The 26,600-nt window shown below is 39.0% G+C and overlaps 3 protein-coding genes across 3 annotated transcripts; 2 read left to right on the forward strand and 1 right to left on the reverse strand.

Moving 5' to 3' along the window:
- The first annotated feature begins 7,306 nt into the window (after positions 1-7,306).
- LOC116176782 (hemocytin-like) lies at positions 7,307-13,921 on the forward strand. Its single transcript, XM_031495541.1, has 11 exons — positions 7,307-7,932; positions 7,985-8,292; positions 8,342-8,572; positions 8,623-8,898; positions 11,288-11,569; positions 11,613-11,847; positions 11,891-12,801; positions 12,846-12,992; positions 13,045-13,429; positions 13,483-13,632; positions 13,681-13,921. Exons 4-11 carry the CDS (start codon positions 8,740-8,742, stop codon positions 13,830-13,832), a joined length of 2,421 nt encoding a protein of 806 aa, XP_031351401.1. The 5' UTR covers positions 7,307-7,932; positions 7,985-8,292; positions 8,342-8,572; positions 8,623-8,739; the 3' UTR covers positions 13,833-13,921.
- A 3,649-nt stretch (positions 13,922-17,570) lies between these two features.
- LOC116176783 (guanine nucleotide-binding protein-like 3 homolog) lies at positions 17,571-24,409 on the forward strand. Its single transcript, XM_031495542.1, has 4 exons — positions 17,571-17,706; positions 17,756-18,935; positions 18,984-19,233; positions 24,110-24,409. Exons 1-4 carry the CDS (start codon positions 17,688-17,690, stop codon positions 24,377-24,379), a joined length of 1,719 nt encoding a protein of 572 aa, XP_031351402.1. The 5' UTR covers positions 17,571-17,687; the 3' UTR covers positions 24,380-24,409.
- On the reverse strand, positions 24,390-25,860 carry LOC116176193 (coiled-coil domain-containing protein 191-like). Its single transcript, XM_031494672.1, has 3 exons — positions 24,789-25,860; positions 24,587-24,741; positions 24,390-24,540 (listed from the first exon to the last, which is right to left on the reverse strand). Exons 1-3 carry the CDS (start codon positions 25,818-25,820, stop codon positions 24,390-24,392), a joined length of 1,338 nt encoding a protein of 445 aa, XP_031350532.1. The 5' UTR covers positions 25,821-25,860.
- Positions 25,861-26,600: the final 740 nt, after the last annotated feature.

A 26,600-nucleotide genomic window follows, 5' to 3' on the forward strand; every position in this document is an offset into this window, starting at 1 on the left:
TGTTAATTATAGGGCGACAATTATAAATAAGGATGACACAGGATTTACTTAAGTAAGTATATTGTAAGTGACGGCTTGCTTACATGTCATGACAATTGTATGTGTAGGTCATTAGTCAACTAGCGCTAACTAATGTATCGTCAATTGTGGCTACAGCCACGTCTAATACTAATTCCGTAACATCTCCCTTTGGAAGTTACAAGTCTAATTTATTAGGTACCTTAATTTGTCTACCTGAGCGAGTAGTTACATTAAGGTTCGGAGTCGAACCATTGTCATTAGCAGGTTCATTATTAACATTATCAAAATTACTATAAATACAGTAATTATTACAATCATTGCAATTATTATCTATATTATAATCGGTATTAAGATCTAAATGTGTGTTATTCGATTTACCATATTCTGGATTACAATTGGATTTGTAAAATTTCTTTATGTGAACCCTATTTCGTCTATAATGCATCCCATCCCTAGATTGAATGATGTAGCTTTTTGGCTCAGGACCAACCTGCGTTATTTTTCCTTGTATCCATTTCTTATCTGATGGAATCTTCTTAAACAATACATCGTCTTCAGTCATTAATTCTGGTAGTTTGGTTGCTCCTCGATTGTAAACGTCTTTCATCCTCTTGTTTCTATCTTCGACCCAATTTTCATAACGATTTACATCTATTGGTTTCGGTAGAAGCAAATCTGCATGAACTGGCAGGGAACATCTAAGACGGCGAGACATCAGGAGTTGAGCAGGAGTTGAGCAGGACTGTTCTTGCTGTCGTTTGGTGTATTCCTATACTGTAATAATGTTAGATAGGGATCTCCATTAGACTCGATAGTTTTCATTAGCATTCTCTTGATAGTTCCGATTGCTCGTTCGACTTGACCGTTGGACTGTGAGTGATACGGGCTTGTCGTGATGTGTTGAATGTCCCACTCTTTGATAAAATTGGCAAATTCTACTGCGTTAAAAGGAGGTCCATTGTCTGAAATTAGTGTGACAGGTATTCCTTGTCGACTAAATATGGATTTCAGCTCATTGATGACTATTTTTGCGTTTGTGCCATTCCTAAGTACTGATAATTCAATAAATTTAGAGAAATAATCTATACAAATAAGATATTTATTTCCCTTTAATTCCATGAAGTCAACACCTACTTTGTTCCATGGTATTGCTTTAATTTCGTGTGGCAATAAAGGTTCCTTTGAGTTGTTATTACTGTATTCCTGACACGCTACACATGTCGTTACAATATTTCGCACGTCATTTGACATATTAGGCCAGAATAATGCATTCTTAGCATAATCAAGGCATTTACGTACACCAAAATGACCCGTATGAATTTTAGTTAGCATTTTTGACCTAAGAGCTTTTGGAACCACTAAGTTATTTCCTTTGAACACTAGCCCATCAAGTACATTAATTTCCTTTTGAAATTTGTAATATGGTTTAGTCTCTGGGGGAAGATTACTCTTGGCTAGGGGCCAACCTGTTTGACAAAGTTTTACGATGGTTTGCAATTCCTTATCATTTTGAGTTTCCTTTCGAAAGGACTCTAATGTTTCAGGTGACACTTCTAAACATGACTTGAGCATATTTATGTGTAACGTGATATCTTCTTGTAAATCTACAATGGAGTCTGACAAAGGCGATCTGGATAATGTGTCCGAAATATACATTTCTTTACCAGGTTTGTACATGACATTGAGATCATAGCACTGAATTTTGAGCATAAACCTTTGTAGTCTTTGTGGCACTTTGTGTAATGCTTTTATGAATAAAGGCACTAATGGTTTATGATCCGTATGGACCGTGATTTTGTGACCAAAGATAAATTGGTGGAACTTTAGACAACCGTGAACAATCGCTAGCAGCTCCTTTTCAATTTGAGCATAATTAGTTTGAGCTTCGGTAAGACAGGCTGACGAGTAGGCAATTGGATTTGATCCATGTAGTATAACGGCTCCTACTGCATTTTGTGAAGCGTCACATGACAAAATTAATTCTTTAGTCTGGTCAAAGTAAGTTCGAACTGGGGCTTTTGTAATTAAGGTTTTTAATTTGTTAAATGTAGCTGTATGATTTGTGTCCCAATTCCATATAACATTCTTTTTTAGAAGAATTCTCAACTGCTGTGTTTCTTCAGAGAAATTTTTGATGTATGCTGACAAATATGTAAGCATTCCCAAGAATCTTTGTAGTTCTTGTGAATTTTTTGGTTGACTCATGTCTACAATAGCTTTAATTTTATTCGGATCTGGTGTCATGCCTTCCTTTGAGAACACATGACCCATGTACGTGACTTTATTAAGACAAAACTGAGACTTATTTAAATTAAATTTTAAATTTATTTCCTTAGCGCGCTTAAGCACCTGCTCCAATATCTCATGATGTTTTTCTTTAGTTGGTGCGTGAATTAGCAGATCATCAAAGTAGACTACTGTGTTAGGGATGTCTGCGAACAATTCAGTCATTGTAGAGTGAAAAATCTCTGGCGCTGCTGAAATTCCAAATGGAAGACGTTTAAAACGAAATCTACCGAATGGTGTGATGAACGTACATAATTTTGAAGACTCCTCATCCAAAGCAATGGTCCAGAACCCCCAATTAGCGTCTAGGGTTGAGAAATAATTAGATCCGTTTAACTGAGATCTAATGACATCGATGCTTGGGAAGGGATAGTGCGCACGAAGGATTGCTTTGTTTAAGTTGCGCGGATCTAGGCACACACGAATGCTGCCATTTTTCTTAGATGTGAGGACGATACTGTTAACCCATTGGGTTGGTTCCGAAACGGGACTGATGACATCTAATTCTTGCATTCTGATTAATTCCGTTTTCAGAGACTCGTATAGTTTAAATGGTATTTTACGCAACGGTTCCCTTATAGGTGTCACATTCTTGTTTATTTGTAGACGACACTGACTTTTTATTAGACCTAGACCTTTGAAGACTTCATTATACTGAGTAATTATAGACTGAGTGGACTGGACTTCATATTTGTTAAAAGTTACTTGGTTCACTCTTTTAAGAAGTTTGAGATCGATACATGTTTGTAATCCAAGAATAGGTTTACATCCGACTTTTATGACATGAAATTTAATTATGTGATCACTACTCTGAATATGACAAGTTAAATCGACTTCGCCTGCTAATTCAAGCCTTTCTCCACTTACGGTTCTAACGCTATTATGACTTACATTAATTAAGCCTTTTTGTAAATTAAGGCGACTAAAGTCTGTCAAACTCATGACGTTTGTTTCTGCCCCTGTGTCTAATTGACATAATAGAATAGTACCATTAATAGACACAGGTACTTCCCATTGCGACTTTTTAACAGAACACACATACGAAATTGACCCTATAAATAATTCATCACCTGTATCTACAGTTAGCGACTTGACATTCTTATTTCTAAGACACATTTTAGCATAATGACCAATTTTAAAACAATAGCTACACTTTACCCCATCTGCTGGGCACCTGAATCGATGATGCTGACCACACCTTTGACAGATATTCTTTCGATCTCGGCTTACCGGACTGGGAGACGTTGTTCGTCTAATGGATGGTGTCGTTCGTCTAGTGGATGGACTCGTTGACCTTTGGTGTGCACGATTTTTCCACCTGCGCTGACCCATTTCATTGTGACTTGTGTTGTAATGAACTGCTCCTACGACACTACAGCTAGCGGCTTCGATTTTGGACAATGTGTACGTCTTAGCCAATTCAACAGCCTTGTCGAGTGTGATTGCACCTTCAGATATAATTTTCTGTTTAACTTCTGCGAATCCGGAGTTAAGACCACAAGTAAAGATGTCTTTAACTAGACTTTCGCGCAGCTCCGTAAAATCACACGTTAGACTTAAGTTTGATAATGCTGTAACGAACTCTTCTAACGACTCACCCTCAAGTTGACGTCTCGTGAAAAATTTGTGCCTCTCGATGGAAATGTTTGTTTTTGGAGTGAAGTGTTTCTCGAATTTACTGATTAAGTTGTCATAGGTTACACTATCGATGTTGACATCGAAACTATTGAAGATTTCTAATGCTTCGGGGCCCATGTGGTGCAACAATAAAGCCACCTTGCGACCATTCTCTTCCCGTTCAAGACTTGTCGCTCTCAAATATATCTTGAATTGGGTGAACCACCTCTTCCATTCATAAGACAGATTCTTGCTGGCGATGTTAAGATGTTGGATGGAACATGTAGATCCAGCTACCTTGTTTCTAGGAGTGGTAGCAGCGACGGTAGCAGTTTCGACTACTTGATTTGGCATGACGACGTTTAACGATTACAACTTAAGACAAAGACACTTCTGACACCATGTTAATTATAGGGCGACAATTATAAATAAGGATGACACAGGATTTACTTAAGTAAGTATATTGTAAGTGACGGCTTGCTTACATGTCATGACAATTGTATGTGAAGGTCATTAGGGAACTAGCGCTAACTAATGTATCGTCAATTGTGGCTACAGCCACGTCTAATACTAATTCCGTAACAATCTTCACTAACATACGTTAGCGGTCTCCCGTTGATCACCTCTTCCATAATAAGCAATGAATCATCTAATTCCTTCCTATTGAGAGTAGACTTTCCAATAGATCGTTTCATCATATCTTTCAGGATCCGGATGATACGTTCCCAATATCCACCCCACCACGGGGCGGCAGCAACATTGAATTTCCACTGAATTTTTTCTAAAAAAGTATCTTTTCCAATAACTTTCCAATCCAATGATTTGGAGAAGTTACTGCATCCTTGAAAGTTAGTTCCGTTGTCACTCATCACAAGTCTTGGTCTTCCTTCTAATCTAATAAATTGTTTGAAAGCTCCAATGAAGGCTTCCGTAGACAATGAATTGACAACTTCTAATCTGACAGCTCGAAACACTGCACAAGTGAATATGATGATCCATACTTTCTTTTGATTTTTTAGATATAAGGGGCCTGTTGCATCCACTCCAACTATTTCAAATACTTTATTAGCTTCTAGTCGTTCCAAGGGTAGAGGTGAGGGTAACACAGTAACATTTTTAGCACCAACTTTTCTACATTTTACACATCCGAAAATAACAGATTGTACCGTTCGTCGTGCTTTCATGACCCAATATTTTTCTCTCAATTTAGTCATCACAATTCCGACTCCAGCGTGGTATAACTTCTTATGTACATCAAAAATCAACTGTTGAACTAATGGATTTTTTCCATGAAGAATGGCAGGGAACTTGAAACTTTCTACATCTTCCAATAAAACAATCTTAGTTTTAACTCTCATAATCCCAAATTGGTCTACACAAATATCGAGTCTACGTAGGGTTTTCTCATCCAACGGATGATCATCTTGAATATATTTAATTAAGATAATTTCTACTTTCTCTAGCTCTTCAAATGTCAATTCACCATCTACTTTAGGTTTATTCCTTACTTTTTTTTAGCAAATTACCAATGAAGCGATATACCCATCCAAATATCTTGACATGTGTCATAAAGTCGAGTGAGCAACAAGATTGAAGCGTGCCGCTCAGCTAATTGGCTGTGCCAGCTCATAGCATATGCTGATTTGGATCAGATAACGAAATACGAATAGAAGCACGTCACTGTGACGCGCAGAACGTCATTTTCGTACTACAACTCCATAAAGAAGGTAGTTTTGATATTAATAAGGAAAGCGGTGATGAGCACAGCTTCAACTCATTGTTGCTCACACTGTATAGCCTCTTAGTAACATTTTGCACAGTCAATGATATATGACTTCTACAGTTTTTGTCTTTTTTCAATCAGAATTTAACTAAATCTTCTGCAACTTCTTCATTAGACTAGGCGAGACTTAGCAGAATCAGGTGTATGAAACTCCTCAGATGTTCCACGCGGGAGAAAATTCACAGCACCATACGCCAAACACTTGCATCCGTAAAAACGTGAAATGACCATTTTACTTCGCATCAATTCACCTCCAGTTTAACATCTGGAATCTTCTGACTTGCCTTAAACAATGTTGTTGTTTCATACCCATTTTCGTCAATTTATTTTTCTCTAATATTCTCGTAATGTAAACTTGAATAGTATCTTTCATTCCCGTGTCTTCGTTTAATAGCTTCAATTACCTTAGGATAGTTTTCATTTGACTGGGGATAGCTACTTGCTATCTCATGTGCATCGGTTCCAGGTAAAAGTGACTGAAGTAAATACTGAAACTTATCACTGCCGTGTAAAGAACTATCTTGGTCATGCCGTGCAAAGAACTATCTTGGTCAATTTTTTCAAATTGAGCCCAATATCCTAACCAATCCTTGAACTCTCCTGAAAATTTCTTCAACTCGATCTTGGGTAATCGAAATCCTCTTGCTCCACCTTCAGATCCAAATGTAATACTGGATGGGGGCAATACGACTGGTACCAAAGATTCTATGATTTCTTCAGCTTTAAAACAAGTTGTCATTATTTGCTGTCTCATTGCTATAATAGCTTCATATTCCGTGTCTTGATCCGTTTCGTCAACTCCATCATCCACCATCTGACCTAAAATCTTCTGGTCTAACTCTGCTAAGTTAATCTGTTCCTCATTCAGTGTCTTCAGTACAAACTGAATCCTTTCCTTCGAAATTGGTTCCACTTGGAACAGTCTGTTTAACTCAGCGATCCTCTTTTTAGCTCCATTCCGAACTGGTCGTCTGGCTCTCTGAAGGGCATCCATGGTAGATACGTTTCAACATTTCGGGGTCACCAAATATTCTTTTAGAAATACAGAGTTTAACCAACCACAATATTTCTTTCTAAATCTAAATCTAAGTCAAATACATCAACAACAACATCATCCACTCATGGAAACGCAGAAGAAGGAACAATGGTCGAAAAAAGCGCTACACGGCAAACATTACAATATCATGCAGAATCCGCAAATAGATAAACAGCTATCATATGAATGGCTTAAAAAAGGTCAACTTTTCCCAGAAACCGAAGGATTCATACTAGCCATACAAGACAACGTTATAGCAACACGTAACTATAGAAAATATATAATCAAGGAAGCATTAGAAACAGACACATGCAGAAAATGCCAACAAACATCAGAGACCATAGAACACATCACGGGGGGATGTAAACTATTAGGGGGTACAGAATACACCGAAAGACACAACACGGCTGCCAAAATAATACATCAAGAACTAGCATACAAACACAAACTCATTGAAACAGAAATACCCTATTACAGATACACACCACAAAATGTACTTGAAAACAAAACACACAAACTCTACTAGGACAGGACAGTACATACGGACAGAACAGTGACTAGTAATCGACCAGACATCACACTGATAGACAAAGTACACCAAGAAACATTTATAATAGATGTTGCAGTACCAAACGACACCAATGTAATGACAAAGGAGCAGGAAAAGATTACAAAGTACTTACCATTGGCCATAGAAGTAAAAGAACTCTGGCAACAGCATAAGGCAACAATAGTTCCACTCATCATCTCAGTCACAGGAGTTACTATCAAAAACTTTTTGCAACATTTTAAAAAACTTGACATTACCCATACTTACACACAAAGATACAAAAAGCAGTCCTTCTGAAAACGGCATCCATAACTCGACCATTTCTACAGCAATAGATATACTCTACTTTTGACTTGGTAATTACCCGTCATCTGTAGGTCAACCGCATAAAGCGAGAAAAAGCTAAAATAATAATAATAATAATAACCGATTGCAGGGAGGAAGCTTTCATTGAATGCGCAGAATCCGTGAACGTAGACGTATTTTTGGCGGAGTGCATTGAAAACACTTGCAATTGCGTAAATGGAGGAAAAAGCAAAGACGAATGTCTCTGCCAAGCATTGGAAAATTTCGTTGTTCAATGCGAAGCGCATAATCCACTAATAGAGCTTTGGGATTGGAGAACAAAGTATCATTGTCGTAAGTGCTCAGCCCCTTTGCTGCCGGCGGCGTATAAAAATGCTTCTTCTAGCGACGATCTGCGAACCCCCCTCTGTACATTACGACTGTTACAACAAGATTTGCGAACCGACCTGTGGCAACATCTACAGTTGTCCTAAAGTAGACGAGTTCTGCTTCCCGGGATGCTACTGTCCACCGGGCTACGTGCGAAAAGGCAAAGAGTGCGTGGTGCCAAACGACTGTGAAGACTGTGTTTGCCACGTGTTACCCCACTTGAAGTATATTACATACGACAAGGGATCATTTACTATTGATGGCGAATGTGAGTACATAGTGACTCAGGATATACCCGACGAACAAGGCGAAAATACCTTCACTGTAAGTATCAAAATAGTCTCACACTATCTCCACATTTAACATCCGGCAGGTCTTCGCGAAGAATGCCAAGTGCACTTATGACAAAACCCAAATTTGCGTTGAACACATCAGAATCGTGTACGAAGACAAAGAAATTAAGGTTCAAAAGAACGATCTCGTCGATAAGCCCGATATCTTGGTGAACGGCGTCTCTGTATCGGACTTCAATACGGATTGGGCTAAGATAGAAACCGAGCCCAACAAAAACGTCCAAGTTAGACTACCAGAAGTACCGGCCAAGGTAGGTATACCGTCGCATGCTACTCATTCGTCTAATACCTCCCGTCTCAGGTCACCATATTCTATCCCTCGCTCTCCATCACCGTTGCGCTTCCGTCGGTTAAGTACGGCGGCAAACTGGAGGGCTTGTGTGGAAACTGCAACGAAAACCCACACGACGACTTCGTTATGCCCAACAGGACTATCGCCGAGACGAACGAGCAGTTTGGCGAGAGCTGGCTTTCCGATCAGAACAAGGAGGCGGACTGCAAAATTGTGCCACCGGTCGTTTGCGAAAACACCGGTGACGTTACGTGCAAAATTTTGGTATCCGACAGATTCCAAGAGGTAAGTAAGCGCAACAGAACGCGCAATGCTACAGAACTGAGCTTGAGGATTATTTGATTTAAGTGATGCGATTAGTGTGTCTCTTAACCGTTTCCCTCAGATCTGCACCACATGCTACAAGAGCCGGTAAGGGAACGTGAATGACTTTCAGGAGCAGCTTTGACATCCTTTGACCCTTCAAGTGTTTTCTAATGGTGTAACGTCTTAGTTAGGGTTTTGACAGCTAGCAAAAAGCACTAATTAATTGTCTTTAGACTTTTTATCAGGTGGCGTTTAATTCAGAATCTTATTATCGCCCCATATAAACAAGAGAGGCGCACAATTTTGGTTAATAAACTTGTTTTTTTTATCGTACCACTGCAAGTATAAACGCAATGAAACACTTTGTACTTTTGACCCCTATACTTTCGTGATAAAATTTAATTAAGCGTTAATACTATATTTTCGTCGAATTAGCGGCACAGTTTTCCCTTGTAATTCGTCAATTAACCTCAACTTTCGCAATAAAAGTCTCCCGTATGATTGCGGGCTGTTAAATCTTCCGTATAGTTCGATTATGCGAATTCGGCTTGAAACTTTCCGTCGAAAATACATGCTCCGCTATCTATAATGCCACGCTCGACTTACATAGGTTCGCTTTTAAGGTTCAGGGAAAAGTCTCTCTCTCTCCCTCGCACCCAATTTTTGCTAATATAGTCGCCGAGCCCAAAAACCTAAATGGACCCAACGAAAACCAAGAATCGGTCACGTTTTTAGCGCATTTTCCGATTTTAATTCGATTCGATAGTGGCACCTGAGCCAAGGAAAATCGATTAAACTGCGCATGCGCAGGTTGCGCAATATCAACTTTTTTACTTATTAATATATTTTGTTGAAATTTTAACCACAGATACTTCTAGTAGAGGTAAATATATTGCATATAGGAAAAATCAGATGTGCAAACTTTCTTCTTTATGGAGATATTTCTTTGAAATTTTAACCGAAGATGCTTTTAGTAAAAACAAACGTATCGCATGTTGTAAATATCAGATAAATATCAACTGTCCTATTTATCGAGATATCTTTTTGAAATTTTAATCACAAATGTTTCTGTTAAAGACAAACATATCTGATATTGCGATCATTAGCTGGGCGCATACGTAGTCAGTGCCAACTTCCTTATTTCTTTGAAATTTTAACCATAGATGCTTCTAGTAAAGAAAAACATATCACATGTAGTAAGCATCGAAAACTACAAATGTCATTAGCAAAGACAAACACATCGCACACAGTAAAAATCAAATGCGCGCATGCCAACTTTTTCACTTATGAAGATCTCTCTCTGTCTCTCTCTAACCATAGACGCTTCTAATAAAAATAGTAAACATCGCATTCCTTTTCAATTGTTTATACATGCAAGGGTATAGCAGAAAATCCGTCCCTCTTTCCCCCTAAGAACCGTCTTTTAGAACCGGCATCACTGTGACGCCTTGAGTCCTATCTGCGTGCACACTCGCGTCTCACCTGAAAGCGCTTCATTCTGGTGCATTTTAGTTCTGCTCTTGTTCACTATGAAGCGGTATAAAATTTTATATAGGTACTTACTGGCAAGTCTCTAAATTCGAAACCAAATGTTTCCAAGCCAAAAGAGGCCACTTGCTACAGGGATTCGCGTCGACTTTAAAATCCATAGCTTCATAGACACCTTCGACAAAGGTAAAAATAACGTATTAACCACGTTTCTGGCCCAACGTTTGAGGGCTAGAGGTAGAGGGAGGACTTTGAACTTTCGCTGTCTATCAGTCACAAAGTCAAGTTAGACGAGTAAACGCAGTGCGGTTTCTATCGCAACAGCAATTCATATTTTTTGTGCAATTTTCCTCCCTTAATCAAGTCACCCCACTGTTTTGTAACAACCCGCCAATATGGGATTGGCCCTCCACGTTTACGACTCAAATTAACTCCGCGCACTTTGAGGTGTGTTTTTTGAGAAATGTTTTGATTACTCCCCTTGTGTCCCATTCGGAACCTGGGCGCTTCTAAACAAAAGTCTACTTGTAGGACCAGCCACGTAACGATTGCAATTCGAGCGCCTATTGTAACGAATCAGAGAGTACTGTTTTGTAGTTTCTTGGTGAAAGATCATTACCACATGAGGGGAATTTATAGGGGACACCTCACGGAAATTATTCTTAATTGACACATAGAAATATAGTCCAAATGCTCTTTAATCTTTATTAATAACAGAACGTTAGTTTTGTAGTGGTCAAGAAATAATAATGATAATAATAATATATTTATCGTTTTCGTTGAATACAATTTTTGAGGTTGTACCGATTGGAATAATAATAACCATCTTGTATCATTGTATACTTTGGAAACGCATCCTTAAATGAACTGTAATTTTTAGTGCAACGCAGAATTAGATCCGAACCTCTTCTTTGAATGGTGTAATGAAGACAGTTGCCATGATAAACCCATCGTCGTGTGCGACGCGATTGAAGCGTATGCACGGGAATGTCTCACTTTAGGAATCTGCGTGGATTGGCATTCTGAATTGTGTCCGGCCTCGTGTCCCTCAGGCTTAGAGTATAAATCGTGCGAGTCCAGCTGCGGACGAACGTGTGACAGTTTGGATAATGAAAGTTGTTCCGAGCTCAGTATCGATGGGTGCTACTGTCCCGAGGGCCAGGTGAGAGTATGGCAATTTGACAGTTGGTGACCTCTCCCTTTAGGCGTTACTTAATGGAACCAGCTGCGTGCCGATCGACAAGTGTAAAACATGCGACGCCGAGGGACATTATCCTGGAGACACTTGGCAACCTGACATCTGCACGACATGCACATGTGATACTTCCAAGGTGAGCTGTACCAAAGTAACATGTCCTTCGACCGAAAACGTATGCCAGGATGGTTTCGAAATGGTCACAGTTCCCGCGCCGGACGAGTGCTGCGACAAATTCCTCTGCGGTAAGACATAGCTAACGTGAAAATATATACATTTCCGCTTTAGTGGCAATCACAACAACCGCCAGGCCTTGCGATCCTCCGGTGCAAATACCTTGCGCCGCAGACCAGGCAGTAAAACTAATAACGAAGTCGGACGGCTGCGCGCAATTTGTCTGCGAATGCAAGCCACCCCAAGATTGTCCGGCTCTTCATCTCGAAACCTTACCGGTACCGGAAGTTGGCGTGGTCAACGAAATAGACAATAGCGGATGCTGTCCCACGGTGAAAGAATCTTGTAAGCTCGACGCGTGTCCGCCAAAACCTGCATGCCAACAGTTCTATACGGTGGTTTCGAAACAGGGCGCCTGTTGCGAATTATACTCTTGTGAACCTCCAAAAGATCAATGTATCGTTGCTTTAAAGTATAAGGACGGCGAAGTTGGTGGTGAAGCAAGAGTACCGCAAGATGATGTTACATTGGTACTAAAAGAAAAGGGCGAAAGTTGGAAGGATGGACCGTGTCGTCGCTGCAAGTGTATCCTAACTCCAAGCGGTGCATTGTACGAGTCTTGTACAAAATCCGATTGCGCACCGCCTCCTGACGATTTTAACTACAAGTACGAGCCAGTTGGGGTACCCGGAGAATGTTGCCCGATATACATGCAAGTCGGATGCGTTATCGATGGACTCGTCCACGAGATTGGTGACATTTGGACTGTCGAAAACGACTATTGCGTCACCTTCCACTGTAATGAGACTACCACCGGCGTAGAGACAGTGAAGCAAGTGAAACATTGCGCGACAAAATGCGAACTTGGATCCGAATACGTTGCCGCGTCAGATGAGGATAAAACGTGTTGCGGCTCGTGTAAGGTGGTGGGGTGTGTCATGGACGACGTGGTTTATCCAATTGGAGATGAGTGGACATCTGACGATCACTGCACTGATTACGTTTGCACGAACGAAACCAATCTGGTAGGTCTCCAAATCTGGGTTATCCCATACAATCGGTCTTTTAGGTACATATCAAATCCAATACGATAACTTGTCCAAAAATACCCGATGATATTAACGCTAATTTTGTGGTCGAAGAGGTTACAGTACCGGAATCCTGCTGCAAAGAATTCAGACCAACAGCGTGTAAAGTGGACGGTAATGTGTACCAGGTAAGATTTATCCCACTGTTTAACTTTGTTTGGCATAAGCAATAAATCTTAGATTGGAGAAAGCTGGCCGTCGCCGGACGGTGACAAATGCAAGAATATTACGTGTATTCAAAATGCTTTGAACCATGTCAAAAAAGAGGTAGTGACGGAGACCTGTAAGACCGAGTGCAAGCTAGGTTGGGAGTACGAGGAGTCGAGCTCCCAGTGTTGTGGAGCATGCGTACAGACCGCTTGTGTCATTGATAACGAGCTGAAACAGGTGGGCCAGCAATGGACGTCGGAAGATGGCTGTTCCGTTTCCAGCTGCGAACTTCTGCAAGGACAATTTTCGATTATGACCACGACAGAGTCTTGTCCCGACGTTAGCGAATGTGCTCCGGAAAATCTGTACCAGCTGGGATGCTGCGAACACTGCAACGTGACCACGGAACCCTCGCGTAAGATCAAACGTGCTTCGTGCTCGCATACGATTGCAATATTTCAATTGTAGACAACTGCGTCGTTCAACCACTTAATCTGGAAGACACCGTTGGCTTAATTGTCGAAACTAATGATCACGGGAATTGCGTGAATAAAGGCGAATTGCCTGGCATGACCGAATGCGTTGGCGGCTGCGATTCGTCCACCAAATATAACAAACGTAAGCGAATTTTTCAGCGGAAACAGTCCAATAATAATATCGTTTCAGTGGAAGCGCAGTACGAGTCCCAGTGTTCTTGTTGTCAAGCTGAAAACTACGAGACAATTTCCATAGAGTTAGACTGCGAAGATGGATTTGTTTTAAAGAGACAGTTCGCTGTCCCCTCGTCATGCAGGTGTATGGAGTGTGGCCTAGAATAAAAACCTTTCAGTAAGCTTCCACGTTTCATAAGGCATAGGTATTAAAGTTATACTATAATGTGATAAGTAATAAATGTAATATTAACATTTTTATTTTGATATTTTTAAAGTTAAAGTTTTTAGCTAGTCTTTCGAATGTGAATTTTAGGAGTTTCCGAAAACCACTTCTGTAGAGAGCCGTTTCGAACGACTAAGTTTGATGGTCTCCGTGTAAAAAATGTTTCGGGCCCTTTTACAAAGGGGGTCTGTATTTACAACCCGAAAAGTTAATCTGCCTTTTATTAAATGATTTGGGCCAAGGGTTGATACTACGGATCTCCAAACTCGTGACGCTACAAATAAAAAAAGTCCCTCATCCCATATTCCTAACGAGAACGAAAACACCTTTCCCCCTATAAAAATCCATTCCATCCAGTCCATCCGGTTTGTCGTCCCTTCTTCACTTTTGTTTGGTAAGAAATATTCCGCTACACCTGATTCGTTAAGTTTTCCTTTTTTTGTTCTCTCACTGCGAATTCTTGAAGTCTAAAGAATGTCAAAGAAGGGTGGCTTTCGCCCTTGCAGTATCCTCGAAAGAATTCATAAAGTCTGCGCCTCTGACCTCTACTGGTACTGAAGGTAATAAATCCACGCCGAATGTACCTTCCAGGTTGGTCTTTTTGTAGTAAAGAAGGCCCTCCTCAATCTTCCATCGCATTCGTCGACCCCTCTTCCCTTGGCGATTGTTACCATTTCGTTACGTTATTGCAAAAGCCCTTCTTTCAGATTTACTTTGTTCCAAAATAAACGACCTGCAATATTTCATTGCTCTTCCTTTCAATCTGCGCTTTTGGTTATACCTCCGCGGGTCCTCCCCACTCTCCTCTTCATCATGTAGCAGCGTTTTTAACTCAAACAACACGTTTTTACAATTTTGCTATGTGGCATGAATACTTTTTTAATGGTAGTTTATTGTCGCCTGGCATTTCCCGAGTGGCTGCCAGAGGTTGGAACCTGAACCGAAAAGAACCGGAACGGATTGAATTTGTAGACGTTCAAGAACTTGTAATCAAGGGAACCGGTACGGTTTGTGGTTTTTTTGTAGTCCGGTCCGGATCGCTGCCTTAAACGCTCCCATATTTCATCCACAAACCCAATTTCCGGTCGAGAAACGAAACCAAGAAATAAAGAAAAGACACCTGTTGGACGGGGATTTCAAAACATGGGAAAAAGTCTTATGCGTCTTCCTCTACACCCTCCGGACGAACCGAAACTCTCAACTCTGCTCTACTAGGGTACGAACTACCTTGACCACAAAAATGACATGCGAAACCAGATCTACCGCCAAAAGTGGTATAAAACAGATGGGTTCAATTTCAATCCATAAGAAGTAAAAAGAACTTCTACTCAATCTGTTTTGAAATCCCTATTGAAGATGAAGGATACAAAATATCCAAACATTAACATGTGTATAAACAAATTTAATATATAGCAATATAATGTACTTTTGCCATGTACTTACTTAAGGCTAGTTTTAGAGTCACACTGACCATCGGCTCTTACAGCTCAGCGCCAGCGCGTAGTTGGTTAGCGCAAGACGTTTCAATATCGTGCCGATCGCCGTGGAGTACAGACACAGGTGACGCAAAATGCGGAGAGCAATAGTAATTGCTGTTTTGTATTACCATTGTTTAAATACCTACTTTAAAGTATATACCTCTGGAAATAAAAAGTCTAATAAGACTGGTTACAAACTCAGAAATTTCTCCCGATGAGAATACAAAACAAAACAAATTGTTTGAGAGGTTCCACCCTGTATATACAACTTACGACGATACATACATTTTTGAGAGTTGGCAACCATGCAATTTCTAGGTGGGGAAAAGCTGCCTGCGCCATCTAGAAAGCACGAACGGGGGTTACGTTGAGCATATTGTCTTGAATGGCGGTCGTGAACGCGTCGCTCCATAAATGTTTGTTGTCATTTTGTGTTATTTAATGCAGGTAGTAATTTTTGCATTTCTTTATATGGTATTTGTGTTTTGTATGCCGCATTTTATATTTTTTGTGTGTTTCAATCTTTGTTTTTGAAATTTACTTGGATTAACCGTAATGCAGAATGACAGGTTTAATACCGTGATCCCTTTGTTTGTACGTTTTTGGTCTAATGTTTGCTTAATTTATGTTTATTAATGTTGATTACTTGGTCTTGTCCCTGAAGTAGCATTCATATAAGTTTTGATCATTTTATTTTAATATGTGGAAATTACCGATTCGTTTGATGTATGTATTGACTTGTTGTTTGTAACTAACAATTTTCTCCATGAATGAAGCAGTCACGGGAGTGGTAAAAACTGTAGTCAAAATTGAGCTACGACACCTAATTCCGTGATTGTCTTCGACATCCAACTGTGGGCTTGAAACCCCGAAACCAGGGGCGGGTTACCTATCTTGCAGGAGCGGGATTACGCTAATCAAACCTCTTCAGTTTAGAATCTATCTGCGATAAATGAGTTACGATTCGTAATTTCCATATATCTTGTTTTAGTTAAATTTACCTACAAGGCTATGTAATTTTCCATCTTGCTTTTAACAAAAGGACTTTCTTGCACCAAAGATGAGTCACATCCTGTGTATTTCACCCTTTCTTAGAATCCTGGTACCTGCTTATCTGACCCAAAACTTGTTTTTAACCTATTTGTTACCTCTTGAAGTTTACTTGCTACTTTTTGCGATGTTATAATTTTATGTTACGTTACGCATTCACATCATTACAAACAATTAATTTTACTACACAATTTAATATTAATTTCACGACTGGTTTTTTTATTGGTAAGTTCTTTTTTTTCCCAGTCTATTTCTATTTTTATTCAGTGAACTACCATTTTCAAAGTTTAGTTTTGCAATGTAATTTATTTCGACTTAAATTTCCGAGCTTTCACAATCTTAATAATTGCGATCATTATTAATCAAACTTTTCACAATTTGAGTGTTCTATTTTACGTTCCTTCCCTACTGTGCTTCATGCCAAAGCGTTGTTTACAACTAACGTAAGGGGGCCCTGTCTTAGATGTCTTATCACGTGCCACTTTTCAAATTTAAGCGGGATCTTGTTTAGTTTTGGAGGGAATAGTCATTCGGGGGGCCATTTTTAAACGTTGCCGGGTTGACTTTGTTTCCGTGTTCTTGTAGTGTGAAGTTAGCGTAGAACCTGGGGGTTATAAGTACACTACATACTTATATGTAACACCCTGTATGGTTATTTTTAAGCATATGTCGGACAGGGACAACACGAGATTTATCTTAACGTAAAGCCATGCGAGTTATCATTAATTTTCTATTTTCGTTGCCCGATGTAGACTTAACAATTTTTACAATTTATGTTCTGAATTTCAGATTTATCCTTCTTTGTAATTTCCATTTTCATATTTCAATAACTATAAAAAGATGAGGTTATTAAACATGAGAAACGAATATCCTTATTTATGAATAAATGAAATGAATACGCTCTATTTAGATTTTATACACGGTTTTTTTTTTAAGATGGGGCCATACAACAATGTCAAGGCATTGAGTTATTTAAAATTGCATCAATTGTTTCAGTCATAGTTTCCTCGCGAATCATCTGCCACAGTACTGTAGAAATTCTTTCTAAATCAACAAATTTATTCAAATGAGATATAAACGTATAAAATTACAATCGATGCTCGAATTGTTTTCCACCGGCATCCAAAAAACACCCTGTATATTCCGTGCTGTTAACCACTGGTAGTTGACAGGCAAGATCACGTGCGCCACTGCTTTGGTCCTTTAATTTTTAGGTTATGTTATTTATAAACACGTGTGATACGAATATTTTCAAAATAAAGTACAAGAATGGCAAAATTATATTTAAGTAAGTAAATTATCGATTATTGTGCATCCATTACAAGTAATCATTTCAGGAAAGAAGTCGAAGAGACAACCGGCGAAGTTAAAATACAAAATTGAAAAGAAAGTGCGTGATCACAATCGGAAAGTGCGCAAGGAAACAAAAAAGGCGAAGCAAAAACAGAAACTCATCCAAGTTCCAAATATTTGCCCATTTAAGGAAGACATATTGAAGGAAGTCGAACGACTTAAAAAAGAAAAGGAAGAAGAACGGAGGCAGCTGCGAGAGGCTGCCAAACTTGAGCGGCAACGAAAGAAAGCCGAGGGACAAACTTTAGAAGGCCTGGTTGCCAACGCACAGGCTCGTGAGGACTTGCACGAAACGTTAAGCCCAGAATCGGATTACAAGGAGGTATCTAAAAAAGAAGAGAGTTCATTAAAGGCGTACTACAAAGAGTTCAAGAAAGTCGTAGAGGCCGCCGACGTCATTTTGGAAGTCGTCGACGCGCGCGATCCCCAAGGTACTCGGTGCATGCAGGTGGAACAGGCGGTTGCGAATTCACCTGGAAATAAACGTCTCGTCCTTGTTCTCAACAAGGCAGATCTGGTCCCTCGTGACATCTTAGATAAGTGGTTGAAATATCTGCGTAAATCTACACCGGCCGTCGCCTTCAAGGCGTCCACACAAAACCAGGCGCACAAGTTAGGCCAGAAGAAGTTCGTAAAGTCAAAGGAGGAGAATGTACTGAAAGGATCCTCGTGTGTTGGTGCGGAACTTTTGATGTCTTTGCTGGCTAATTACTGTCGGAATAAGGGGGTCAAAACGTCGATTACTGTCGGTATTGTCGGTCTACCTAATGTCGGTAAGAGCTCGTTGATCAACAGCTTGAAACGTTCGAAAGCGTGCAACATCGGTGCGACGCCTGGCGTGACACGGGCCATGCAGGAGGTGCAGTTGGATTCGAAAATAAAGCTGTTGGACTCGCCGGGTATTGTGTTCGCGTCGAGCTCTGACGCCAGTGCTTGTTTGCGTAATGCCGTCCGTGTGGCGTCTTTAACTGATCCAATAACGCCGGCAAATTGCATTTTGCAGCGTGTCACCAAGGAACAGATGATGGAGATGTACGACATTAACGAGTACAGTAGCCCGGAGGAGTTTTACAGCTTGAAGGCATCGCGAACCGGTCGTTTTAAAAAGGGGGGTGTACCGAATTGTGAAGCGGCAGCACGTGACCTCTTGTCTGATTGGAATCAGTATGACTACCCGTTTGTTTCTCCTGTAGCTAAATGATAAACTTTCAGGGGCAAAATTCGTTACTATACCGTGCCACCTGAGGATAGTGACGGCGATGTGCACGTTAGTAGTAAGATCATAACCGAAAGCGTCAAAGAGTTTGATTTAGAAAATTTTGAAAGTATGGAGACGGAAGTTTTGAATGAAATTCACGATGCTAAGGATGACAAACGGTCAGGGTTGGTCATTTCTAGTTTTGGACCCGTTACAACAGCAATGGAGGAAGACACTAGCAGGCAACCTGGAGATAAAGATATCGTAAGTATCGGTCCTAGAGCGATGGCCATTCTTCCAATTAAGTAAGAATAGCTTTCGGGGAAGAATGTATGAGAAGATTCACAAAGCCTTACATAAAGAGGTTTGTTTTTGATAGTAAGAACAGTTTTGTGGTCTTATAACCTGAACATATCTGTAGACATAAAGGATGTTCCATAAAAGTCGTGTATATACCGACATGGTAAATGGAACACCCTATATCGATTAAAATTCACAAATTCAGTAGCCAGTAATACCCACTGTTACCCGGAATTTTAGGTCTGCAATAAAGACTGCACGGCCCTGCAGTTGTAATCCTCATTTTAAATTAGCATAGGAAACCAAAATCATCTAATAATAACTGAGCTGAAATTTCAAAATATTCCCTTGTTTCCCCATGCTGAGGGCTGTCGAATACTACAATAATAATTTACATATCTCTTCCGGAACAATAATAAAACTGATCAATTATATACAGAAACTGGTTTCCTTGTTCGCGGCTAAGAGGGCGCTACAGACTAAAGTAGGTACTTCTACTTGTGTCTCCAACTCAACACTTTTCGCAACGAATCTAGATACAGGGTATTCAATAAAGCTGGTAGCGGTGATCTATGTACAGTGTGTTCATAAAATCAGGTATGAAAACTGAGTGCTTCGTTACAGGTACTACCAAAACTTTAAAGGAAATCATTATAATTTTTCTAGGGCACGCCTCCGTCACGACGCAAATGCCGATATTAACGTAGATTTTATTAATTTGAAAAATTCAGTAGCATTAACCGCTTCCAAAAGTCCAAAGAATTAATTAAACAAATTTTAATTAACACCGGATGTCATTCTGAGAACAAAATAGAAACATTTATGAACACTCTTATCTAGATCACTACACTACATCTACTCAATACATGATAGTGTAAAAATATCATATATGTAGCTGTATGGTAGGATTTTAGATAGATTATTATTATTATTTATTATCTCTCTCTTGTTCTGGGCCCTCAACAGGCTTGCGCCCAATTACAGAGTGACCCGCATAATGATTTTTAGAGGTGCCTCTGCAGAAGGTCTTAAGTTGTTCTATACTACTCCGGTATTTACCTTACGAATTAGGAAAACTGCAGGAAAACTTAATTCGGAGTAGCCGGTAGAATGCTCGAAACTGATCTAAGGAAATTCCCATCTCTGCCACAGATGAAAAATTCACCTCAACCCAGGTTCGAACACCCGACCTCCGGATTTATAGTCCAACGCTCTACCACTTAACCACAAAGCCCGGACAACTCTAAGTACTAAAAATATGTTATAATTAAATTAAAATAATTAAATTAAATTGAATTAAAAAATTAAAATAATAGATCGTAATTTGGGATCGATTAAACCCAAAACTAACCATTTACAGATGGAACACATTTATTCGATATAAATAAAAAAATAGGCACTCAGGGCTACAACAAATACCATGCAACAAGCGATCGATAGAACAAATTAAATTGACTTCGTTGTAATTAAAATTATAGTATTGGCCATTGATGATGGACAAAGGAAACTTCTTCTTAAACGTAAAAACGCTTTCACTTAACTTGACTTATCAAATGTAACGTAATACACAACTTCTACAAAACTTTATAAGGCGCTGTTCATACGGAAACGATATAAGATAAGCGATATGTTGTGACGATATATTGCTATGGACGTACAGGGTGTCCCATTAATAAAGGTCACAGGCCATATCTATAGAACCGGTAATTGCACAACTTCGGGAAAAAATTTTTGTTAACAAAAGAGAGAAATTGCTGGAAATTATTTCCGAGTTTCTAGATTTGCCGCTAGAGGGCGTACGATTCATGGTTAAGTAGAAAAATGACTTTTTTTCTAAAATGTAGCATAAAAAATACATGCATTGCAATTTTGCATCATTTTGATGCAGCACATATTGCTTAGGCATGTCAAACTCGCGGCCCCCCGTTCTGAAACCTGCGGCCCATCACGATTTTTGTAAATTATAAAATTTAATCGTACCGTGTGTCCTATTTTGGCTGAGACTGCAGTGTATTTCAGCTGTTTTTAAAGATAGACTTGCGGTTTTGTGAAACTTATAATACCACAAACAGAACTAATCTAGCTGCGTTTGTTTCTGAGATACAGGGTGAAAACGAAAAACCCAAAGTTGGTACTTAGTAAATGTAACACTCTGTATATCTTAACGTCAATTTCTTATCATTCCTTTTCCTGATTACGTTGATCTATCACAACCTGTTTTTTTAAATTTTAGCGATGAAACAATAATAAAAACCTTTTTTACTTCTTTAAATAGTAGGCCATGGATTCATGGGAGATTTTGTTTTGTTTATTGTTGATTGAAAAATGGTAAATAAATATAGGATGATACATTAATGTAATCACGAAAAAGAATGGAACAAAATTGACGTTAACATACAATACAAGGTGTTGCATTTAAAAAATATCAAATTTAGGTCAAATCTCAGAAACGGTTGTCCAAATGTTTTTTTTACGACGTCACTCGATTCTACGTAAAAATGCCTAAAATAGGCAGTTTGTACCTTTTTTCTATCTTACATGGATAGTCAGATTCCACAAAAAGTGCAATTTTTCATATTCACCCTATATCTCAGACTAGTCTCTTATCTTTAAAAACAGCTGGAATACACTGCAGTCTCAACTAAAATAGGACACACGGTACATTTTTTTGAGCGCGCACTAATGATTTTATGATTATTTGCATTTTTTCGTTTTTTTTGTATTATTTTGTTAATAATAAAAAATCAAAATTTGTTTATGTAGACTCTTTTATGATGTGGCCCGCAGTTATAAGTGGAAACCTTAAAATGACCCTTGATGATAACTGAGTTTGACATGCCTGCCTCATAAAATATGATAGGTGGGGGAAACGGAACATCTCTTTAAGGAATTGAATATAACTTCGGATTAGGTTAACAGATTTTCACATAATTGTTGGAAAGAGCTCTTTTCGGGGAATCAAATTTTACATGAATAGAGTCTTTTTAGTAAATGGGATGAGTTGTAGAGGGCGCGATGTGACATTAGCATAAACTTTGCAGGTTTTTTTGAAAAGTTCAAATGGAAGGATATAATTATTATACAGGGTGTAGCACCTAAGATCCCTCAGATCATAACTCATTTACCATAAAAGATACCGAAAAAAGTCTTTGCGCAAAATTGTACACAATTACCGTCACCATATTTCTAAAATATTTTTGATCACCAGGGACGTGCTGTATTCCAGTGGCGTATCAAACTTGCATTTTTTTAAATTTAAATTACTAATTTGGAATCCACTTAAAAAAATACTATTTTTTTATGTAGCATGTTATACACCTAACTTTAACGATTTCGATGTAACCTTTTTTCGGCAAAATTGGACAGTTTTTCGAAATTTTTTTGGAGAGAAACTACATCGCGTAGGCGGCTAAGTTTTGGACTGAGTCATAGGTTAAGACCTCTTCTACGGTCACAATTTTTCTAGGTACTTTATCGAAAAATTAAATTTTTGATTGACCTTCGCCAAATGTCACATTTTTTTTAAAATTTCAAATAGCACCCGTCTAAACAAATTATACCTTTGGGTAGCCAAAGCTATAAATTTTCCACTCATATAATCAAAACCACACATTCCTTAGAAAAATTTCAGAAAAAAATCAAGTCAAAACGTCAATTTGTAAAAAAAAAGTTCTTTTCCGAACCCAAGTGTGCCATGATGAAACAAAAGATGTTCAATTGTCACAATTATCAGTAAATTACCGGCAGTGTAACATTGTTTTTTAATAAACAATGCGAAAATGTTCCAAACCCAAGGAGAAATGGTTGGTATGGTATTAATTATTGGAGAATGTTACCGCAATTGTTTGTTGGCGTCAAGAGTACGCTGGGAGATATCCTGACAGAACACATTCAGATTCACGCACGTTTCAGAAGGTATTGAATGTCAAATATGATATTGTTGATGGGAAAATCAACTAGCCAGTCCTTAATGATTTCGAATGTACTTAACATTGGTATGAGAGTGATAGTAACTAAATAATAGACATTGAAAACTGTCTGTTGCCTTTTGCCATTAAATACAACTGTTTATCATTCGTGCAAGACTTCTTTATTTATTTAACCACAGATCTCATCAGATATGTTCAATGAATAAAGGTACAATCGCGCGACTGTGAACCTTATTTATCGCCTCCCTTTGAATTTCAAGAATCTGTTCATGCGTATCGTGTATCGCTTCAGCATGAGCGCCATCTAACAGACAGAACTGACTATCTTACAGAAAACTTTGATACTGACAAATTTGATTGTTTTGCAACAAATAACGTCCAAGCCTCGATTAACATCTACTTACTTCGGCGATAACACATGCTTATCTTGAAGCTAATTAGCATACGCAGAGTTAAGGACTCCTATATAACTTTGACAGTAACATTAAACTTTATCTTTTACTACGTAAATCAAACTTTACAATAAAATGAACAAAGCGATTATTTAAACAAAATTAGCATTTAGCAACATTAAATAATTCACATACGAAATGAAATTGACCTTGAATTCAAATAATATGATCGGATTTGTGTTTAATCCAAATTAACTACGACATTTTAGGCTTTTTGAAATTAAACATACAGGGTGACCCAACATTACTGTAGGTGCTATAACCAAAACGTCCGCATGGCGTAATTTAGAAAACAATAGCAACAAATTTCCATCTAAAATTCCTTTTTTTCCTTACTTAAGTAGTTCTTTTTTCTAGAGGGTTTAGCTCTTTTTCAAGAAGCACAAATTTTTAAATATGACCCCAAATAATTAACACAAAATATATCCGTTAACATTAGTAATTTCAATTGTTTTTCAGTTACCTGACAACATAAGCGTATCATCAAAGAAAACCACCAAGAGGAAGAAAAAGGAATCGAACATGGCGAAACCCGATCCAGAAATGCAACTGGAAGGTAACCAGCAACTTAATCGCGTTCGCAAACAACAATTTAAGAAAGACAAGAAGAAGGAGCGAAGAAAGGAGAAGGTCTCTTTGCAGTTGTCGGCGGGACTAGAAAATTTTACGCTTACTGACGGTTTGAAGGAAGACGATTACGACTTTAACACAGACTTTAATTTAACCTAACTTGTTACAATTAAAAAGAAGTATCCAAGACTGGTTGGTAATTCGGCAGGACTTCCCATACCTTCTCCCTCCATTTGCGCTTCTTTTCCTCTTTGGCCCTTTCAATTACCATAATCGCCGGGTAGGATTTCCATTGGTAAAAGTAGTGTAGACGTATTCGACTGCGGTTAATTAAATTAGACGCGCATATCCACATTGTTGCCTCACCTATTGTAATGACTTTCAGCTCGGCGCATATTTTTGATCTGCAGCATGTACTGAACGCAGGTGTATCTGTGGAACTGATGGAATATCCGTTTTTCTAGCTGCATTAGGTAGAAGTCCTCGGCGACTTGTCTTCGTTGTATACCGGCAATGTGTAACTACTGCAAATAATTTCAGTGTGTTTTCAAGGGCAGCGTACACATACCTGGAGCCACGAACGGAACGCTGCAGTTTTCGCTTTGAAATTATACAAGTTCGCGGCCTTTTCGTTCTTCTTGCAGTTGATAGCTTCAACGAATTTTCTCCAACACTTCATCGCATTCCGCCTTAGTGTGTCTTCGTAGAACTGCCCGCTCATGAACATATTGTCTCGTTTAGTAACCAGCAAGTTTTTTAAAGTACGTAGTGTGACTTTCTTCAGCAAACTTCGGTAAAACAAATCTGCTCTGACACAATCTTTCATATACTTCTCGCGCTTTGCCTTAACGACACGATGAAACTCTAACTGCGCCTTTCTACGTTTCCGCATTGCTTCCATGCTCCGCTGTCTCTCCTCTTCGTCTTGCGTTCTCTTCTGCGCCAAGTCTTCCTCGATCGCCCGCCTCTTGGTCTCGTCTATCACTCGTTTTTTTTCACGTATTAGTCGCCGCTTACGTTCGCGTTCGAGCGCCCTCTGCTCTATCTCCCTTATAATTTTAGGCGCTTTATTTGAATTTATGGCGAAATGTAAACCTTCGTCCAAGAGAAGCGAAGATTTCAGCTTACATTTCAGTTTCGTCGAACAATTCCCGAAAATCTCCCTAATGTCGGTGTTGGTCTTCTTAACTGACTCGTTAATTGCGTCACAAAGATTGCCCAGCTTTAGTTGTTCGATCATCTTTTCCTGGTGGATCAGCTTGACTTTTTGCACTTTGATGATTTCTTCTTGTGCCTTAAATCGGTTGCGAAATTCGTTTCTCGGTTCATTCTTCTTCATAACTTTTGGGGGATGTTGCTGATTCTGATACTTTTTTAAAAGATTGATAAAGTTGTTAAGTTTTTCATTGCCATTTTTCTTCCTTTGACTGTAAAGGCGCCAAGCGACAAAGCATGCTGGGAGTAAACTTTGTCGAATGTATTCCATACTTTCATGGCTTGTGTTACATTCTGAGTTACTTGAAAGTTCACTTCTAAAAAATACGTCTGTAATCATAGCTTTCTGCCAAATGCGCGATTGAAATCTAATAAAGTTACTCATGTTTGATCAATAAGTCGGAAATCTGTCTAACAAACCAAAGTATGTTACCATGGTTACTTAACACTTTTATTAATCCTGCTTTTATTTAATTCAAGACTGCATTTTATTCACTAGCAAAAGATCGTACGATTAATAGTTTTTCAAATGTATCTTTTGTGATCTTGGAGATTCGGGAGAAGATCCATGAGCATTACTGTTGTTGTTTACTGAAAGCTCTACTTGAACTCTTTTGGTTACTAAAAATCTCTAGAAGGCTGTGGAAAGCCCTTTTGAAGGCTCTTGAATAACCTTAAAGGTCCTGAATACCATCGAGAATAATGTAGAACAAGTGTGAACGTTCTTAAGGCTAATAGACGCTCATGTCTAAAAGCTCTAAGGGGCTCTTGGAGATGAACTTTTGTGGCTTTTAAATGGAAAGTGCGTTAAAGTGTTTATTGCTTTTCTCTTGGAAGCTTTTGGGGACTATTTCCGACTCGGAGCCATAAAACATTTGGAACTCATGAAAGCTCTTCAGGCAACTCTCTTAAACACTATTAATGTGACACTCAGAGACTTACATTTGGCAACTCTGTGGAAAAACTACGAGCTAACTAACGATTGACGTTTTTCGGCACTTTTGAATCTTGGTAGCAGTCGGCTCTGATTAGATGGTACGACCATTGATTATACAGGTGGTGTGTATAAGCAGTAAGGTATGACTAAGCTCCTATGTTGTGTTATTCGCGATTCAGATTAGCAGTGAGACCTCTGGTGGCAGCAAATTGTAATTAATACAGGTGG

Source organism: Photinus pyralis, unplaced genomic scaffold (assembly GCF_008802855.1).
Source record: "Photinus pyralis isolate 1611_PpyrPB1 unplaced genomic scaffold, Ppyr1.3 Ppyr1.4_LG7, whole genome shotgun sequence".
Lineage (NCBI taxonomy): Eukaryota > Metazoa > Arthropoda > Insecta > Coleoptera > Lampyridae > Photinus > Photinus pyralis.

Coding starts and splice junctions, on each gene's coding strand:
- LOC116176782 (XM_031495541.1), top strand. CDS start 8,740: ATGCCCAACAGGACTATCGCCGAGACGAACGAGCAGTTTGGCGAGAGC. Junction 11,848..11,890: donor CTGCGACAAATTCCTCTGCG/GTAAGACATAGC, acceptor TTTCCGCTTTAG/TGGCAATCACAACAACCGCC. Junction 13,430..13,482: donor CGTGACCACGGAACCCTCGC/GTAAGATCAAAC, acceptor TTTCAATTGTAG/ACAACTGCGTCGTTCAACCA.
- LOC116176783 (XM_031495542.1), top strand. Junction 18,936..18,983: donor CTCTTGTCTGATTGGAATCA/GTATGACTACCC, acceptor ATAAACTTTCAG/GGGCAAAATTCGTTACTATA. Junction 19,234..24,109: donor AACCTGGAGATAAAGATATC/GTAAGTATCGGT, acceptor ATTGTTTTTCAG/TTACCTGACAACATAAGCGT.
- LOC116176193 (XM_031494672.1), bottom strand. CDS start 25,820: ATGAGTAACTTTATTAGATTTCAATCGCGCATTTGGCAGAAAGCTATG. Junction 24,742..24,788: donor CGTTCCGTTCGTGGCTCCAG/GTATGTGTACGC, acceptor TATTTGCAGTAG/TTACACATTGCCGGTATACA. Junction 24,541..24,586: donor GCTGAAAGTCATTACAATAG/GTGAGGCAACAA, acceptor AATTAACCGCAG/TCGAATACGTCTACACTACT.